This window comes from Microplitis mediator, chromosome 5, assembly GCF_029852145.1.
Source record: "Microplitis mediator isolate UGA2020A chromosome 5, iyMicMedi2.1, whole genome shotgun sequence".
NCBI lineage: Eukaryota > Metazoa > Arthropoda > Insecta > Hymenoptera > Braconidae > Microplitis > Microplitis mediator.
The window spans coordinates 15,748,546-15,769,148 of record NC_079973.1 but is presented as its reverse complement, the minus strand read 5'-3'; the positions used below and the strand labels follow the sequence as shown (position 1 = coordinate 15,769,148).

Here is a 20,603-nt window from a genome sequence, read left to right as displayed (position 1 = left end):
CCGAAATTTTGTTGGAAATACCGCTATGAGCGTGGCGTCGCCTTTTTTAAATTTTTTTCCTCGTAACTACTTAAATTCGTAGTTTTCAAAAAAAATTAATTCTTTCTTTGATCTATTAAAAAAATTTTAATGCTATTTACATGCATAAAAACCCTTGGAAAAAATTTTTACATTCTAAAATTCGAGTCCGAGTTTGAGAAAACGGCGTTCTGCCGCCCATCGTGGGTAAGTCTCCCGATCTTTTTCAAACTGCGCTGTTGCCAACTTTCTTTGCCGCCAGTATTTTAGCCTGTTTTACCACACGTTCAACACAACTGGTAAAGAGAAGTGATTTTTTAGGTTAGTTTTTATTTTAATTATATTATTTACAAATTAATTGTTATTAAACAATAATTAATACTACCCTCGCGGACTCGGGATTACTCCGAAATCATGGTGAAATTTCGGTGAAATCATAGTGAAATGACAGTGAAATCACTGTAACTTTGTGCCATTTGCTTACTGTGTGATAATTATCATCCGATGGTAATTTTATGATGATTTCACCATCGATTCATAGTAGAATCACAATAGCATAACAGTCAATTTACAGTAGTATAGCTGTAAGTTGACAGTAGTATTACTGTGTATTTACAGTGATTTCACTATCAGTTTATGCTGGATCTGCAGTGCTTCAGTCATGCTTTCTCAGTAATAATACCGTGATCATACAGTGATTTCACAGCAGTCTTACTATAGATTCTTCGTGAAATCACAATAATATCGCTGTGAATTGACAGTAATATTACTGTGATTTCTTAATCATTTAATCCTGGATCTGCTTAGTTTTCATCGAGATTTAGGGGCAATATTGAGATCCTATATTTATTGATTCAAAGATAATAATAATAAAATTAATAATAATATTATAATAGCAACAATAATCCTAATCTTGGTTTTTCAATAAATAATTTTTCTTGTTTAAAAAAATTGTTTAGTATCCATCCCTTTGTACGACTTCATGTAATTCCTCTGGAGGATTAAATGCTATTTTTTTACCCTCGGTAAAGAAGGAATTTTATTTTTTTTTAACGCATGATGGGACTCGAACTGCCGACCCTTCGATTGAGAGTAGCTTAAGTCATGTACTTTAGCCCGCTCGGCCACCACACGCATTCGGAACTACATATTTAATCTGTTACTTCATGCTATTCAATACTATATATACTCAAGACTAAGCTATAAGAAAAATTATTTTATTAAATACTATAAAATTAAAAGAATTCGATATTTATCAAAAAAAAATTTTTGCCTTCATTTGTAAATCATCAAGTTTTCTTAATTTAAGAATATTTTATTTTAAATTATGATAAATAATAAATATTTACTATTGAAATATTAATCTAAATGATATTCTCTTTATTTTTTGCAGTAGTTTAAATTCAATTTATACAGTTTAAAAAAAAAAGTTATTCAATTTTTTTATTTATTTATTTTTTTTCATAATTCTGAAGAATTTTACCGTCTTAAGCTTTTATAAAATTAACTAAATTAGATAATTACAGATAAAATTTCGCTCAGGAATTCCTAAAATAGCTAAATTTATAATAAATAAAATACATTTGTGCCCAAATATTTGCTAAACTTACAAATAATTATAGGAGCATTTATGAAATAATTGATATTATTTTTTTTTTAATTCCATTTCTATCGATTAATGACATTAAAAATTCAAATTTTGATTTTGAAATTGGATTAATGATAGATATACCGTATCAGATCACTATCAAAGTAGAGTGAAATCATGGAGAAAACACTAATAATTTGCTGTGAAAGTATCATAGAGTCACAGTGCTAATACTACTAGGTTGTCATGGGATCATGGTAAATTCATGGTTAAACCACTATGAACTGACTGTGAAACTATTGTAAAGTCACAGAGTTAACACTATCAAATTACTATGGAATCACAGTGAATTCGTAGTGAAATCACGATAAACTGACTGTGAACCCATGATAAAGTCTCAGTGTTACCATTGTTGGGTTACCATATATCGATAGCTGATCGACAGTAAAATTATCATGAAAGTATGGTAATTTAATTCTAAACCTACAAAAGAATCACAAGTGAAATCACTATGGAACTACCATAAAATTACTGTAAAATTACTATATAACCAGAGTGACGAAATGGCACAAAACGACTGTGAATTCACTATGAAATTACCATCAATACACAGTAAACTTACGGTAAAATTGATTTCACTGTGATTTCACTGTGATTTCACAGTAACCCCGAATCCGCGAGGGTATTTATATAAAATAATTTTGTTTTATAACTTTGTGAGTATTAGAATTTTCATTATTTAAATTCATAATACCTATGTAGTATGTAAGTTGAAAGTGACATCATGAACCATAATAATAAATATTATTGTTAAAATTTTTTTTAATGCAAATGCAAAAAAATTTGCAATAATTCAATCGAAAATTTAATTTAATTAATAATTTTATATTTGTGATTGACACTAGTTTCTTATGTTCAAAACGTATTTCACGTGTGATAATAATAATAAGAAAATATTATTATATAAAATAGAAACATAATGATATAAACTTTAGTACAAATAAGTTCTGAAAAAATTATTATTCATAGAATAATACAATATATATATATATATATATATATATATGTATCTAAATATAAATAATAAATATAATGGAAAATGTTAATTTTTCGATTTTTGATAATAAATAATCTGGTTCCATGAAAGAACTGCGAATTTATATTACAATTTTTCTTTGATAATTATGAAATACCGTATAATAGTCGTGGTTGAACGTTTAGCAACAGCGCGTTCAATTTAACACGTCGGCGCGACGCTAACCACGTGGGTAAATTCGGCTGGCAAAAGAACGGGGGTAACGAAGGGTTAATATAAATATTGAGTACTCGAACACAGCGTGTGAAGATTTCCCATTTAAAATACACATAAACTTCGGCTTTTATTTTTTAAACTTCTATAACTCCACGGCATTTTATGATATCATCTCGCCCAAAGCCGGGATTTTCTGAAAATTAAATGCTCTACAAAAGTGCCTTTTGTCGCGAAGTCGTATCTCATACGGGTGGGGTAGTATGGACCGCTAAACTGAATTTTTTCATAGAATTCTTGTTTTTTTTCTCATTATCTCATAAACAACAAGACCTACAGAAAAAATGCAAATTACAACTTCATAGGAAATTTAATGTCCTACAAAAAAAGTTTCTAGCACCGAATCACTCAGATTAATATTTTTTGAGATATTAATTATTGAAGTTTACGTAGCATTGAATTCCCATAAAATGTCGAATCAAATCTTAGAAAATATCGATTTTTTATTTGACTAATATCTCAAAAAATATCAATCTGAGTGATTCGGTGCCGAAGACCTTTTTTGTAGAGAATTGAATTTCCTATAAAATTATAATTCACATTTTTCTTGCAGGTTGTTACGTTCCCGTAATATTTTATTGATTAAATAAAATTAATTATTTTTCATAAATTAATTTAATTCGATGTAACGGAAATCAGTTACGATAAGAGAATCGTCGTGGCTCGCGGGCAGTCAACACAGATGACGATGCATGAGACTCGGGCCACGACGATTCTCTCATAGGAAACCTGAGATGCAGCGTCAACGTTTTGTCAACTCTGTTGACTTTATTATATTTTTTATAATGACAAAATAGTCAGTCTTACGAGCGAGCGCTTGGAGCTCGAACCTCTGTTCTCCATGTAATTAATAAATTACAAAATATTGTAAATTAATTCAACCTTATCTTGGGGTGTCAATTGGCACCCCAATATTTTCACCTACACTATGACCTATCCATTCACCTGCTGCTATAATAAATAAAATGGAGACCGGGTCGGAAAATACATTTTAAATCACGAGAATTAAATAAATAAATAATTACAATAAAATAATCGACGGCCAGGGCCCACCGGGGGTCTATCGATACTCCAATGAGTCCAAACCTGAAAAAAATTTAATAATTAAAAATTTTTTTTATTTTTAATTAGTTTGGGGTAATTCTCAAAATGCAACAATGGTGCTGTGACCAGGATTAGTGAGCACTGTTTATAGACAATACAAATAATTAATAAATAATTAAAAATTAATATTGGGAATTATTCAAAACGTAACAAGGTCTTGTTGTTGAGAGAAAAAACAAGAATCCTATGAAAAAATTCAGTTTAGCGATCCGTACCACCTCACCTGTATGAGTTACGACTTCGCGACAATGGGCACTTTTGTAGAGCATTTAATTTTTAGAAAATCCCGGCTTTGGGCGAAATGATATCATAAAATGCCGTGGAGTTATAGAAGTTTAAAAAATAAAAGCCGAAGTTTATGTGTATTTTAAATGGGAAATCTTCACACGCTGTGTTCGAGTACTCAATATTAATATTAAGGGCTAAAACACTCAGGGAATTTTTTTGGCGGGATTTCCAACAAAATTTCGGGATGGGAGTGAAAAAGAAAATAGTCGCAAAAAAAAAGCACCCTAATATATATATATATATATACATATATATATATATATATATACTAGGGTGTGCCGAAAGAAATTGGAATTTTTTTTACTCTCACCCCAAAATATCATTGGATATATGCAAATAAAAATTCTGTCCACAGGACAGCTCTTAATTTAAATTTTAAGAGGTCCTCCATGGAACTCTAAGATTTCCCATTTAAATAACATAGGAAAAGAGTTTTTTAACAGTATTTTCTCCTGCAAGCTGGAAAGAAATTTTTTTTTGATAAAATGAATGCATAAATCTTTTTTAGCATTAAGTTTTTGACAAAAATTTTCGTTGAGTTAAATGTCAATTGTCGATATTTGAGTTTCTACGGATCTTTAAAATTTTAATTTTTTAAAATCTAGCATTTTCTTCATTTTGCAGCTAAGCTATTGGAGATAGAACAAAAAGTTGAATGGCGATTTTGTAGTTCGTTTGATGCCCTATTAAAAAGTCCTTATGGAATTTTTTAAATTATTAACAACAACAAAGTTACAGTCTCACAAAATTACCTTTCTCTAATTTTTCGCTTTTATCAATTGAACTATTGATAATAGAACAAAAAATTTCGTACAAATTGTTTAGTGTATCAAATTTGCAACAACGTCGTATAGAGAAAGTTACAGAACCCGCTAATTCTTATTTTTACGATTTTTCAACTATGTTATTTAATACATATTAATGATAGATATAAAATTCGAATAACAAATATAAAGTACCCAGGAGAAAATATTTAGCCGAAAAAAGGCCGAAATAGCTTAATTTGTCTGAAATCACCCCGAAATTCTAAAATTTTATTGAAAGAGGCCGAAAGTTGACCGAAAACACGCCGAAATTTTTTTAGTGTTATTAAATGGGCTGACAATCAGTCGTAAACAGCCCGAAAAATTTTCGTTCTTCTGAAAGAGACCGAAAATTGGTCGATATTTAGCTGACAATTAAATCGACCTTTTTTTGGCCTATTTTTGGCCAGAATATATTTATTTTCAAGAAAATTATCAAGCCGATTCAACTGTCGGCTAAATTTAGGATTGTTTTCGGCCAAAGATTTTTACTCGCCATAATTTTATTGAAAAAAAAAAATATATATATTCTGGCCGAAAAATGGCTGACAACAGGTCAATTCAACTGTCGGCCAAATATCAGCCGAATTCCGGCCTGTTTTCGACAAAAGATTCTTACTTGCGATAATTTTATTGAAAAAAAAATATATTCTGGCCGAAAATAGTCCAGAAAAGGCCGATTCAGTTGTCGGCTAAATATCGGCCAGTTTTCGGCCTCTCTAAAAAGAATAAAAATTTTTCGGCTCGTATACGAACGATTGTCGACCTATTTAATAACATTAAAAAATTTCATTGTGTTTTCAGTCAACTTTCAGCCTCTTTCAATGAAATTTTAGAATTGCGGCCAAATTAAGCTGTTTCGGCCTTTTTTCGGCCAAATATTTTCACCTGAGTACTTTATAATTGTTATTCAAATTTCATATCTATCACTAATATATTACATAAAATATTTGAAAAATCATTAAAATAAGAACTAGCGGGTTCTGTAACTTTCACCTATACAACGTTGTTGCAAATTTGATACACTAAAAAATTTGTACGAAATTTTTTGTTCTATCATCAATAGTTCAATTGATAAAAGCGAAAAATTAGAGAAAGGTCATTTTGTGAGACTGTAACTTTGTTGTTGTTAATAATTTAAAAAATTTCATGAGACATTTTGATAGGGCATCAAACGAAGTACAAAATCGCCATTCAACTTTTTGTTCTATCTCTAATAGCTTAGCTGCAAAATGAAAAAAATGCTAAGTTTTAGAAAATTAAAATTTTAAAGATCCGTAGAAACTCAAATATCGACAATTGACATTTAACTCAACGAAATTTTTTTTCAAAAACTTAATGCTAGAAAAGATCTATGCATTCATTTTATCAAAAAAAAAAAATTTCTTTCCAGCTTGCAGGAGAAAATACTGTTAAAAAACTCTTTTCCTATGTTATTTAAATGGGAATCCTTTGTTACGTAATCACAACTACATTCAAATTTGAATGTAGTTGAACTTCCGGCAAATAGAGGCAGCACCTACTGGGGCCTAGTGTCCATCTATGAGAACTTGACTTGCACTGTGCGACGCATGCGCATGAATTTATCCTGCCTCGTGGCAAGAAGACCGACGCCATTACCTATTCGTTTATACAATTTCAAGTGTCACCACGTGTTTTGTATAATCTTTCAAAATTGCGCTCATCTCGAGTATCTAATTAAAAGTAATCAATTAACTGCATTCAGAGTTCATTACTCTATATAAAAATATAATTATTTTTATAATCGCGAGCTACAGAGCTCATAAAATAATTAATAAATAACATCAAGAAATCCAGAGCTCTACAACCTGTTCCTGACGAGGTTATATCATCGAGAAAGCAACAGGTGCATTATTTATTAAACATTTACTTGTTATCAGTGCTCAATTAATTTAAAAGACTCAGTTTTATTATTTATTTAATTATCATTATGCTCAATTTCTTAATTAATTTAAAGGTCATATTTCGCTCAGTAGCCTCTGCTATCATGCTACCACGTGTTCAACAGATAAATTAAAATCAGTGTAATTTATCATGAGCTCATTAAAATCAATTCAATTAAGTGATCATTACTATTAAAACTCAATAACAAAATTATTTATGTATTCAGTGCTATTAAAAATAGTAATTAATGTGTTCAACAATTCACTTCGCTCAGTAACCTCTGACATCATGTTACTTATTATCATGACATTTTTGCATTCAACTCAGTGTTCAATTAAACTCAACTTGATTATTTTTAATTCATTATTTACTCGAGCTCAACTCAATAATTTGTATTCAATTATTCACGTATTCATGAGCTCAGACAATTAACAGTATTTATAAATTAAATAAACTATTTAATTTGCAACCCAGTGATATTTTGTGCTGTGACAAATAAAAATATTGTTATATTTTTAAATATGCGTATTTTTCAAACATCCCAACCACCAACCAGTCCTGGCATGTCTTTATTTAATTATTATTACAACATTTTATGGTCCTTCGAGCCGGATGGTTGGTTGGTTGTGTCGGTAGTACATCATTGGGCAGCTGTACTCATATAACCCCATTCACAGGTCAAGGAGCTCACTATGGGGGATGAAGAGAAGAAGAAGGGTCTTCCAAAGGACCAGGAGCACTCAGAGGTCCCTGAAGGTACCCCCACGGACCCACACCTCTTTCCAGTGATCAAAATCGTCGACACTCAAGTCCTCAGCGACTCAAGCGCTACCGAGACTGTGAACCCCGGCGAGGGAGATCAGTCTAGGCAGAAACTCAAACGCACTCCCAGGAAATCGACGATTTCCCCAGGACTCGAGCTGAAAGTTATCAGCCAGCACTCACGGCTTAGAGTCTTCTCAGACTGGGAAACTCTGGCTGCTATGCTCACCGTTGCCGACGGACTAGCTCAACTCAAGTCTCGACTTGAATTACTCGAGGGTGAATGGCACCAATTCAACCTCACTCACGACTCACTAGCACTCACCTGCACCAAGGAGTTCTTGGAGAGCTCATATGTCAAGGACGGAGTATACGATTTGGTGTATCGGTCGTATATCAACGCCAAGGGCAAACTCATCGCACTCATCAACTCAATACCAGTTCCAGCTGTTGCTCCAACTGTAATACACTCAACCCGGGCTCCAACTCATTTGCCAGCACTCGCAATTCCCAAGTTCGATGGGCGTTACGAGAACTGGCCGGAATTCAGGGACTCATTCACCTCAATGGTGATAAATGCTCAAGAACTTGCTCCAGTTCAACGTCTTCAGTACCTGAAAAGCTGTCTGCAAGGACAAGCCGCACTCAGCCTCGCCAGTGTACAAATGTGCGATGACCAATTTGTACCTGCGTGGAATCAGCTAAAGGAGAGGTACAACAACCCTCGCCTACTCATCGGTGCTCAACTGGACAAGCTCCTGAATATGCATGTGCTCACATCACGCTCATCTGAGCAGCTCAATTACCTTCTGAATACCGTATCAGAGGTAATCAATGTACTCAACGCACTCGGGGTACAATTGAACTCAGATATGAATCCGCTGCTTACGCAGTTGATCATATCTAAACTGGACTCACATAATCGGGAGCTCTGGGAGAACAAAATGGGTGCTTCCACTGAATACCCATCACTCAAAGATCTCAATGACTTTTTAGTCAGTCGTGCTCGTGCTCAAGAACGGGTGGAACAGGCATCAAAACCACCACGTTCATCTGGCAAACCAGCGTCATACTCTGCTGCTGCTGTTTCCAAGTCGCACTCATCGGAAACTAAATCTCCAGCCACGCACTCATCTACTGCACTTGTCTGTAAACACGTCCGGCATTCATCATACTAGTACTCATCGCTCAGCAATTTCACTCGCAACTTGCCTACTTGCGCTTATCATCAGTTAAGTACTCATCCAGTATGTATATTGCTGGATCCAGGTTCTGAATCATCTTTTGTTTCAGATTCCTTGGTGCACTCACTTAATCTCTAACGCACACAGTCATCTATTCAGATCATTGGTATCGGTGTATCCAATGCTGGTAAAGCTAAATGTCAATTCGCAATCAAACTCTCATCTGAGCATTCAAACGACTCATTCATCATCGCACACGTGTTAGATGAACTCATTACAACAAGTTTCTGACAAATTGAAGCACTCTGCAAGGCGGGCGGATTCCTTCTTGCTAAATGGGCAAGCAATCATCCCAAGATTACAACAAATCAATCATTTGGAAGCGATCAAAAATCATAAATTCGAGGATCCAGACTCCAGCACCAAGATTCTGGGCATGTATTGGTCCTCACACTCAGATCAGTTCTATTTTACGTACTCACCACCATGCTCAACTCCAAAATTTACAAAAAGGATCATTTTATCAGAGATTGCTCAAATCTTTGATCCTCTTGGATTTCTCGCACCACTCATCATTCGAGCCAAGGTATTCATGCAGGAGCTTTGGCTCGAAAAGCTCAGCTGGGACACTCCATTGGCAGCCAATCAACGGCATAAATGGAGAAACTTCAAAAATGAACTCAAATTTATCTCTGAAATCAAAATTCCAAGATGGATCCACTCATCCACGTGCTCAACCACCGAAATCCATGGATTCTCGGACGCCTCTCAATTGGCAATGGCAGCTGCCGTGTTCATCAAAGTCCACACACCTGCTCATGGAGTCAGAGTTACGCTGCTTTGCTCCAAAACCAAGGTAGCTCCGTTAAAACGACTAACGATACCAAGGTTAGAACTCACCGCAGCTCACATGTTGGCAAAACTCACAAAACACTGCCAGAGCACTCTAAATCTCACTCAATCGCCAATATACTTGTGGACGGACTCAACAATTACACTCACGTGGATTAAATCTCATCCGTCTCGCTGGAAGGAGTTTGTTCGGAATAGGGTGTCACATATTCAAGATCTACTTCCAGATGGCCACTGGAATTTCATTCCGGGCACACAAAATCCAGCAGACTGCGCAACACGAGGGTTGACACCTACTCAACTCCGTGATCATCAACTATGGTGGACTGGCCCACCATGGTTGCTCAAGAGTTCATCGTCCTGGCCTAAATGTCCATCAATCGATGATACAGGAGCTCAAGCAGAAGAACGGCCTGGACTGGCTCTGTTCTCATCGAATTCATCGCTGAAATCAAATTGGCCTATCATGGAACGGCCAATACCACTCCTACGCATGTTACGAGCTACTGCAATCTGCTTTAGACTTCGTGACATGATCAAGAAATCACCAAACTCATCACTTAAGACTCCAATTACTTCTGACGAAGTAATTTCTGCACTCAACTTCTGTATCAAAGAAACTCAACGCATTCATTTTTCAAACGAGATCAACATGCACTCCAAACACGCACCATGGCCTAATGGTCATCCATTTGCTCGATTGGTTGCATTCATTGACACCGACGGCATCATTCGAGTAGGTGGACGGTTGGAAAATTCTCCAAATCAAGACCAAAGCAAGCATCCTGCTATTCTACCACGGAATGCGGCACTCACAAAACTCATCATCTCTGATGCTCATCAGCGTACCATGCATGGTGGTACTCAACTTACTCTGGCATTCATACGACAAAAGTACTGGATCATTGGCGGTAGACAACCAGTACGCTCAATTATACTCAAATGTATAAAATGCGCACGACATCGTGCTGATAGAGCTCAACAACTCATGGGTCAGCTACCAGTATCACGAGTTACTCCATCATCTGCATTCACTCACACTGGAGTTGACTATGCTGGCCCAATAACACTCAAAAATTGGAGACGCAGAGGAGCAAAAACATACAAAGGCTGGATTTGTGTTTTTGTCTGCCTTTCTACGTCCGCAGTACATCTAGAGGTAGTCAGCGACTACAGCTCTAGTGGGTTCATCGCAGCACTCCGCAGATTTATCAGCCGACGAGGAATCTGCACAGCACTCTACAGCGATTGTGGCACGACGTTCAAAGGCGCTGAAACTGATCTCAACCGTCTGTTCACTCAAGGAACTCAAGAGTCAAGAGAAATACTGGATCACATCACTGTGAACAGTATTGCCTGGCATTTCAATCCACCAGCAGCTCCACACATGGGTGGAAAGTGGGAAGCTGCTGTCAAATCACTCAAACATCACCTTACTCGATCAGTGGGAGAGTCTTCATTTACGTTTGAAGAATTTACGACTCTTCTTACGCAAATTGAAGCTATATTGAATTCAAGACCATTGGAGCCACTCACGGAAGATCCAGAAGACATGGATGCACTCACTCCTGGTCACTTCTTAATTGGACGAGCACTCAACATGATTCCTGAACCAGCACTCATCGATACAAATAGTTCTCGATTGTCTAGATGGCAATTTCTACAACAACGTGTTCAACAGTTCTGGAATCATTGGTCTACAAGTTATCTTCAAAGACAACTGGCAATCACCAAGTGGCAACGTCCAACTCATCAAATTCAAGTTGGGTCACTTGTATTACTCACCGACGAAAGGTTTCCACCAACCAGGTGGCCTCTCGCTCGTATTATCGCACTCCACCCTGGCAAAGATGGATTGACCAGGGTTGCTACGCTCAAAACAGTGAACTCAACACTCACTCGTCCAATCACGAAGCTTGCACTCCTACCAATTGAACCAGAACCACAAGAAGATGACGAAGAATAACTTCACTGGTTCAATGACATGCTCATCAAAAGATCAAGTACTCAAGAACTCATCAATCATCAACTCTGTTGCTGATGGCGGGCGGAATGTTGCGTAATCACAACTACATTCAAATTTGAATGTAGTTGAACTTCCGGCAAATAGAGGCAGCACCTACTGGGGCCTAGTGTCCATCTATGAGAACTTGACTTGCACTGTGCGACGCATGCGCATGAATTTATCCTGCCTCGTGGCAAGAAGACCGACGCCATTACCTATTCGTTTATACAATTTCAAGTGTCACCACGTGTTTTGTATAATCTTTCAAAATTGCGCTCATCTCGAGTATCTAATTAAAAGTAATCAATTAACTGCATTCAGAGTTCATTACTCTATATAAAAATATAATTATTTTTATAATCGCGAGCTACAGAGCTCATAAAATAATTAATAAATAACATCAAGAAATCCAGAGCTCTACAACCTGTTCCTGACGAGGTTATATCATCGAGAAAGCAACAGGTGCATTATTTATTAAACATTTACTTGTTATCAGTGCTCAATTAATTTAAAAGACTCAGTTTTATTATTTATTTAATTATCATTATGCTCAATTTCTTAATTAATTTAAAGGTCATATTTCGCTCAGTAGCCTCTGCTATCATGCTACCACGTGTTCAACAGATAAATTAAAATCAGTGTAATTTATCATGAGCTCATTAAAATCAATTCAATTAAGTGATCATTACTATTAAAACTCAATAACAAAATTATTTATGTATTCAGTGCTATTAAAAATAGTAATTAATGTGTTCAACAATTCACTTCGCTCAGTAACCTCTGACATCATGTTACTTATTATCATGACATTTTTGCATTCAACTCAGTGTTCAATTAAACTCAACTTGATTATTTTTAATTCATTATTTACTCGAGCTCAACTCAATAATTTGTATTCAATTATTCACGTATTCATGAGCTCAGACAATTAACAGTATTTATAAATTAAATAAACTATTTAATTTGCAACCCAGTGATATTTTGTGCTGTGACAAATAAAAATATTGTTATATTTTTAAATATGCGTATTTTTCAAACATCCCAACCACCAACCAGTCCTGGCATGTCTTTATTTAATTATTATTACAACAACCTTAAAGTTCCATGGAGGACCTTTTAAAATTAAAATTAAGAGCTGTCCTTTGGACAGAATTTTTTATTTGCATATATCCAATGATATTTTGTGGTGAGAGTAAAAAAAAAATATCGTTTTTTTTGGCACACCCTAATATATACATTGTAGCAACTCATTAATTCTTAAACAAAAGAAATTTATTGGATCAATTACCTGGTATTTAAGGATTACAATAACTACACATTTTTGTATTAAAATATAAGTGAATTTATTAATCTTGTTCAGTGAAGAGTAGGTGCAGTGACTCGACTTTCATCGGAGTCCTTCGGGCAGCTTCGGCTGCTTCGAATGCGCGCCTTACTGGGTCTTCTCCTTCTCAGACCACGTGCTCTCCCAGCATCGTTTGTAACGAATCCTCTAATTGGCTGCAGAGCACGCTGGTATAAGACAAATTTTGCTATTGGCCGTTGATCACGGGATCACTGTCTAAATTCTCTAATTGGTCAACTCGCTTTTCCGGAGCATGCGCAGCTTCTCTCTGATGTCACGGAGAAGAAGCCTGAATGCTAGCTTTCTCTCTTACTCGCCATCAGTTCTCAATCATCCTTTTAGTTGTTCGCCACGTGTTTACTTTAAAATTATTTGATTCGCCTTTTTTTGTGATTTGGTTTAAGTGTACCAGTTTTAGTCAGCCTTAAAATCACCGCAGTAGTCTTGGCTATTATTTGAATAATTTATTTAGACCCGAATTCTTATAATTGATCAGTATTAATTTTTTAGTAGTTAGAAGTGCATTCGCGACCACGAAGTACCTGTAGTCTCGTGCTTTCAGATAGATTAAATTCGCGCATTAATTATTGGATTCATTCGCAGCTCTGTGTCAATAGTGTAAATAAAGTGTTTCATTATTATTACCGATAATTTGCTGTTTATAATAGTATATTACACTACAAGGGAAGAAAGTTGAAATTCCTGCCCTGTGTGATAAGACGCATCATGACACACAGGGCAGGGCTTTCAACTATCTTCCCGTGTGTTGTATACGATTTTTCTTTATACCTGGTCAAAAGTACCTTTATTAATTACATTTTTGAATACTATAAACAATACAACCACCTTTTGCCTTCAGCTGACAGGTCGGCCATGTTTTTTTTATTTGCTCCCTATTGACGCGCCTCTTTCGGACATACATAAGACTTTAATTTTTTTCTGTCTCTCTTTTTTTTTTTGTTGCGTTTTTGATGCCTGCCCCACGACATTTGAAAGCACGAGCGAAGCGAGTGCGTCTGGTCGGCGGGGGCAGGCATAAAAAACAAAACAAAAAAAAGACATAATTATACTTATAAAAAATAAAAAATAATTATTTTTCTTCGAAAGAAATAAATTTATGCCTATGAACAAGTTTTTTTTTCTTGCCAATAAAAAATATATAAATAAGTACATAGACTTTCAATAATTAACTTCGCCTCTGCATCAAAATCTTTGATCACCTCATCCTCGTCCATAGATTCATCCGATGAAACTTTTTCATTCATCTTATTATTGTAATTACACTGTTTAATTGAAATATTACATACAACGTGACACAAAAATACTGACGTATATATAAAGCAACGATCTACGACGTTATCGTGAAAAATTTTATTTATAAAGTGGTAGACGATCACTAGATGGCAGCAACCGGCTGTTTCTGTAGGCACAAAAAAATTTTTTGCTCCCGGCGATATAAGTGAGGCGCGTGTAACTCCACCAGGAGAGGGAAATAAGACTTTAGGCCTTAAAATTGGGGAGGGAAGTGCGTACTTTCGACTAAGGTATACAGAAAAATCAATTTATTGCAACCCGACCAACCTAACCAGATCCAGTCATTCCTCAAATTGTCTTATTGAGAGGTTTGCATGTTTAGATTTCCACTATATTTAAATGGTGTATTACCGTATGAAGGACGGTGTGGCTCAATAAATTATAGAACAAATTGAACGGAATATAGTATAGTTCCGGATAGCTCAACTGGTAGAGCACTCGGCGCGATACCGAATTGGTCTGAGTTCGATTCCCAGTTCGGGCTATCTATATTTTTCTCAATTTATCTATAAATTGTCTTATTGAGAAGTTTGCATGTTTAGGTTCCCACTATATTTAAATGGAAACCTTCTTATATTTAAATGGAAAGATTCTCACCACTGAACAAATAAAAATATTATCTTTACAAAAAATGTAAGTTTTATTTTTCCTTTTTGACTTCCCGCTAAGAAAATCGACGATTTTCGAAAAATTCGGGAAGTTATTATTTTCACCCCGATTTGCGAAAATCGACATTACATCAGATGTCGACGTTTTGAGGTCGTAGGAAGCTATTCTGACTATTTTCAGAATGATATCTGAGTGTCTGTATGTGTGTGTGTGTGTGTGTGTGTGTGTGTGTGTGTGTGTGTGTGTGTGTGTGTGTGTGTGTGTGTGTGCGTGTGTGTGCGTTTGTGTGTGTGTGTATGTATGTGTGTGACAGGTCTATAACTTTTTAACTAATGAACTGATTTGGATGGTTAAGGCGGCAATCGAAAGAGCTCGTTGGCCATCAACTTTTCTGAAAATTTCAGATCATTTGATCAAGTAGACTCGAAAATATTGGCGAATTACGGAAAAAAATTTTTTTTTTTTAGTTTTTTATTGATTTCTCAGAAACGACTCGATCGATTGACTTCAAAATCTAATCAGCTCTAGAACTTAATAAAACGCGTCGATTGCCGCCCTATCTATCTCAATCGGATAATTCGTTCGAGAGTTATCGTGGGAGAAAGAAATGATAAAAAATGGTTTTTTGCGAATATCTTTGAAACGACTGAACCGAACAATTTCAAAATTCGATCAGCTCTAGAACTCAATAAAACACGTCGACTGCCGCCTCAACCATCAAAATCGGTTCATTCGTTCGTGAGATATCGCGAAAGAAAGAAATGCTAAAAAACGGTTTTTTTTCGAAAACAATGGGATACAAAAGTATTTTCGAGCTCGAAGAGCTTGGGAAGTTTTGGGGCTGGCCCGCGAGGTCAACCGATAGAAAGATTTTTTTTTATATTATCATCTTATTTATTATTTATTGATATTTGAATTATCAACATATGTTATCAGCGGCTTGTAGTAGCTGAAATATTGTTACGTCCTGGTTGGTGTTTTGGCGCTGGCGTAGTTGAGCGGTCGATTTAAATTGGACGTGATGGAAACTTACATATAATTATAAATAATAATTAAGTATGGGTTGAACAGCCACCATTTGGTGGTTGAAATAAACTGGTTATATTTATATGTTATTAAATATATTATCTGGATCTGATTTATTCAATGAATAAAGTGATAGTTGGAGAATTTGTGAAACGTACAATTCTGGTGTTATAATATTGTTAAGTTATTCTTAACAATAGCTTCGAGAATGTGAGAACGAAGTTGAGTTTTTAATATTGAGCCTGACTGCTCTCTATGATTCTATATCTCAGACTGACTTCTCTTGATCGAGAAAAACTAGAGTAACTCTTATCAATACGTTTGGGCATCAGACCCGCGCATCGAGTCATATGGAGGGGTCATTCGAGATAACGCATGTTCTCGAATGATCCATTCTAATATTTATTGAAAATACTTAGTTCTCACGATCTCTCCACTTTTGTTACTAACAAATGAGTCACTTATCTATTAACAAAAGCTATCTTAAACAAAATAGATATTTGTGCAGCTGCACGTCTCGAGGATTAACTCGAGGCGTCAGCGCTTATTTATATTTGATAAAATATAGAAAAATAAGTTTATCAACTATTACTCATATCCTTAACGTTCAAATGTCTTAAGTAATATTATTCTATTATTATATTATATTATTTTATATGATTAATTAAATATAATTGGAATTACTAGATTATCGATATTCGATATAATTAGTTAGGTTTCAGGTCGGTAATTAAGGAAGTAAAAGCCTACGTCATCTGCCATACAGGCTGGGACGTAACATAGGATATAAATATTTTTGTCTCTATTGTATTTAAGTATCTTGAAAAAACCGCGTGTATCGTTGTTCCATGTCATGTCTTTGGTTCATTCGGATTATACTCCACGTCTCGTTCTCGATGATAAATTGTAGTAATGCTTGTCATTGCTAAAATTTCACACTTTGTAGAGTTAAGTTTTAAATTTGGCGCCACTATTGGCCTGTCCGCTGGTGTCGCTGCCTATAGTCATATTGTTTTGTTGTGTATAACTTTTCACAAATGCCAAATACAAGTAGGTGGGGAACCAAAACAGGAAGACAATAAAATTCAAACCCAGGGCACAAAAATCCAACTACAATCCAGCGAAGTCCTCAAGCAAATCGTCGAGTCGTTACCCCCCAAGGAAATGAATGAGGTAAGCTTCCCGGCTGGTAGACTAAAATTATTTGTTAGGGAATGGGAACAAATAACTAGTGATAAATTTGTACTCCAATGCCTGAAGGGTTATAAAATACCCTTTAGGGAGACTCCTACACAAACTATACCTCCAGCAGATCAGCAATAGTCCGAAAAGGAACTCATTCAAATAAAAACAGAAGTTAATAAACTCTTATCCAAAAAGGTAGTAGAGCAATGTTAGGAGGAGGAGAGTCAATTTGTGTCTCCCTTCTTTTTAGTTGATAAACCGGACGGTTCTAGCAGATTCATTATTAACTTAAAGGGATTAAATGAATTTATAGATACTGAACATTTCAAAATGGAGGATATTAAATCTGCTAAACATTTAGTTTCTGTTGCTTGCTATATGTGCACCATAGACTTAAAGGATGCCTACTATTTGGTTCCTATTCACAAGTCATTCCGAAAATTTTTACGATTTAAATTCCTTGGTAGAATATTCGAATTTACGTGCTTACCCTTTGGGCTATGCACGAGCCCTTTCGTGTATACTAAAATTATGAAACCAGTATTAAATAAAATTAGGGAAAGGGGGATTCTATCATGTATTTATATTGATGACTTGTTACTGATCGCAAAATCGCATAAATCTTGCAGAACTAATCTAAATTACGTAAGGAATCTGTTAGAACGTCTAGGGTTTATTATCAACATTGAAAAAAGCTCACAAGAACCCAGCCAAAGATGCAAATATCTCGGTTTTGTAATTAACTCGAAAGACTTCACGCTAGAGCTAACAGACAATAAAAAAGAACATATAATTTCCTTAACGAAAAAATTTGAAATGGGTAAATATTACAAAATTGGAGACTTTGCTAAGCTGCTGGGAGTTCTAACCGCGGTTTGCCCAGCCATCGCCTACGGTTCAGTCTACTGTAAGAGATTAGAAAGGCAAAAGTACCTTGCTCTAATCCTATGCGATGGCAGTTATGAAGGAAAAATTCACATAAATAAGTCAATAACAGATGAACTGCGCTGGTGGGCAAGTATCACACCAACCGCAGCAAGCCCGATAAGAACTCAAAAGTTTGAACTAGAAATATCCTCAGATGCCTCTCTGACCGGATGGGGAGTGCACTGCAAGGGAAAAAATGCCCAAGGTTTCTGGACAAAAGAAGAAAGAAAATATAGTATTAACTACTTAGAACTCCTAGCAGCTTACTTTGGCCTAAAATGTTTCGCAGATAAGCTGAGAGAATGTGAAATATTACTATGAATAGACAACACATCTGCTATATCATATATTAATCGAACAGGTGGTATTCAATATCCTCACCTGAACGAATTGACGAGAAATATCTGGCAATGGTCGTAAGAAGGAAAATCTGGATTTACGCGTCCTATATTCCATCAGCACAAAACATAGAAGCTGATAAAGCATCAAGGATAACTAACATAGACACTGAGTGGGAACTGTGCACCAGAGCATTTAAAGAAATACACCAAAAGCTTGGACTTTTTACAATCGACTTATTTGCGTCAAGACTAAACAAAAAATGCCAAAGATTTTGTGCACGCTTCCCAGACCCAGAAGCTATGACAGTTGATGCTTTTACCATATCATGGACAGATGAAAGAATATACGCCTTTCCTCCTTTCGCACTTGCTCTTAGAACTTTAAGGAAAATAATTCTTGATAAAGCAGAGGGTACGGTCATTTTACCGCTATAGCCAACACATGGTACCCTCTCTTTACATCACTGCTCACATCACCACCTATTATTTTTAAACCAAATAAAAACTTACTAATATCTCATTTCAGAGAAGAGACGCACCCGCTAGCATCGAAACTTTCACTAGTGGCAGGGACTTTATCAGGGAAGCTTTTCTAAGCAAGGGAATTGATGATAAATCCGCAGACGTCATGGTGAATTCTATAGCCGCTGCAACACTGAAACAGTACCAGGGCCCACTAAAACAATGGTGGGAGTTCTGTTTGAAAAATAAAATATCCAAATTTAATGCTAACACCACAGACATCATACGTTTCTTAACCACGAAGTCCGAGCAAAGTGCAAGCTATGGAACGTCAAACGCCATTAGATCAGCTATCTCTCTCATTTCCTCACGAGACATATCTAACGATAAACTACTCTCAAGATTTTTCAAAGGGATACATAGACAAAAACCACCGAGACCCAAATACTCAACTACCTGGGACACAGCACCAGTTCTCGATTATATTGAAAACCTACCCCCTCTTGAGACATTAAAACTGAAAGAAGCAGCTGAAAAAGTAGCTACGTTACTAATTTTAACAACGGCACATCGACTTCAAACAATCTCGTTAATTAACATAAAAAATATAGTTATTAAAGAATCAGGAATCTCAATAAAAATTCCTGATCTAATAAAGACATCCAAACCTGGAAAAAATCAACCCGAACTCTTCTTGCCACTTTTCCAAGTAAAGCCAAAAATTTGCGTAGCTTCTGCCGTAAAAGATTACTTAAAATTAACAGAAAAATTCAGAAATAATGAAAACGACCGGTTATTCATATCATCTCACAAACCATACAAAAACGTATCGGCACAAACAGTTAGCCACTGGATTAAATCTCTCCTTACGAAAGCAGGAATTGACACAGACCAATTTACCGCATACTCCACAAAACATGCAGCAGTATCCGCTGCCTTTCGCAAGGGAGTTGACGTTGATACTATCAGACGCACCGCCGGCTGGTCCAAAAACTCGAAAACCTTCGCCACATTCTACAATCGACCAATCCAGGACAATGGAAAGTTCGTTAATTCAGTTATGACTATTTAATTAATTATATAAACAGATACTCAAATTGTATCTCAATAAAATAATTTTATTATTCGATACTTATGAGTTTTCAGTTTACTCTAAAGATCTTCAATTTATTATCGAGAACGAGACGTGGAGTATAATTACAGGATCAAACGAGCCCGCCGAAGGCGGGCGAAGTTCGATCGTAATTATACGAAATTTCTCGTTCGAAGATGATCTATCTCCCACCCAACATCTCGTGAATCCGAACAAATGACCCAAGATCATCCTGAAAACTCAAATTCAATCTCTAAAAATATGACTATAGGCAGCGCCACCAGCGGACGGGCCAATAGTGGCGCCAAATTTAAAACTTAACTCTAAAAAGTGTGAAATTTTAGCAATGACAAGCATTACTACAATTTATCATCTTCGAACGAGACGTTTCGTATAATTACGATCGAACTTCGCCCGCCTTCGGCGGGCTCGTTTGATCCTGTAATTATTATTCATCGATAAATAAAATTTGGTCTTTAAAAA

General features: G+C 35.7%; 2 protein-coding genes across 2 annotated transcripts; both read left to right on the top strand.

The window, feature by feature from the left end:
• The first annotated feature begins 9,739 nt into the window (after positions 1 to 9,739).
• Positions 9,740 to 11,779, top strand: LOC130667320 (uncharacterized). Its single transcript, XM_057468832.1, has one exon. It carries the CDS (start codon positions 9,740 to 9,742, stop codon positions 11,777 to 11,779), a length of 2,040 nt encoding a protein of 679 aa, XP_057324815.1.
• Positions 11,780 to 17,004: 5,225 nt separating this feature from the next.
• Positions 17,005 to 20,135, top strand: LOC130668527 (uncharacterized). The gene is made up of 2 exons (XM_057470865.1): positions 17,005 to 17,285; positions 19,092 to 20,135. The coding sequence occupies exons 1-2, from the start codon at positions 17,025 to 17,027 to the stop codon at positions 20,097 to 20,099; spliced, it is 1,269 nt and encodes a 422-aa protein (XP_057326848.1). The 5' UTR covers positions 17,005 to 17,024; the 3' UTR covers positions 20,100 to 20,135.
• Positions 20,136 to 20,603: the final 468 nt, after the last annotated feature.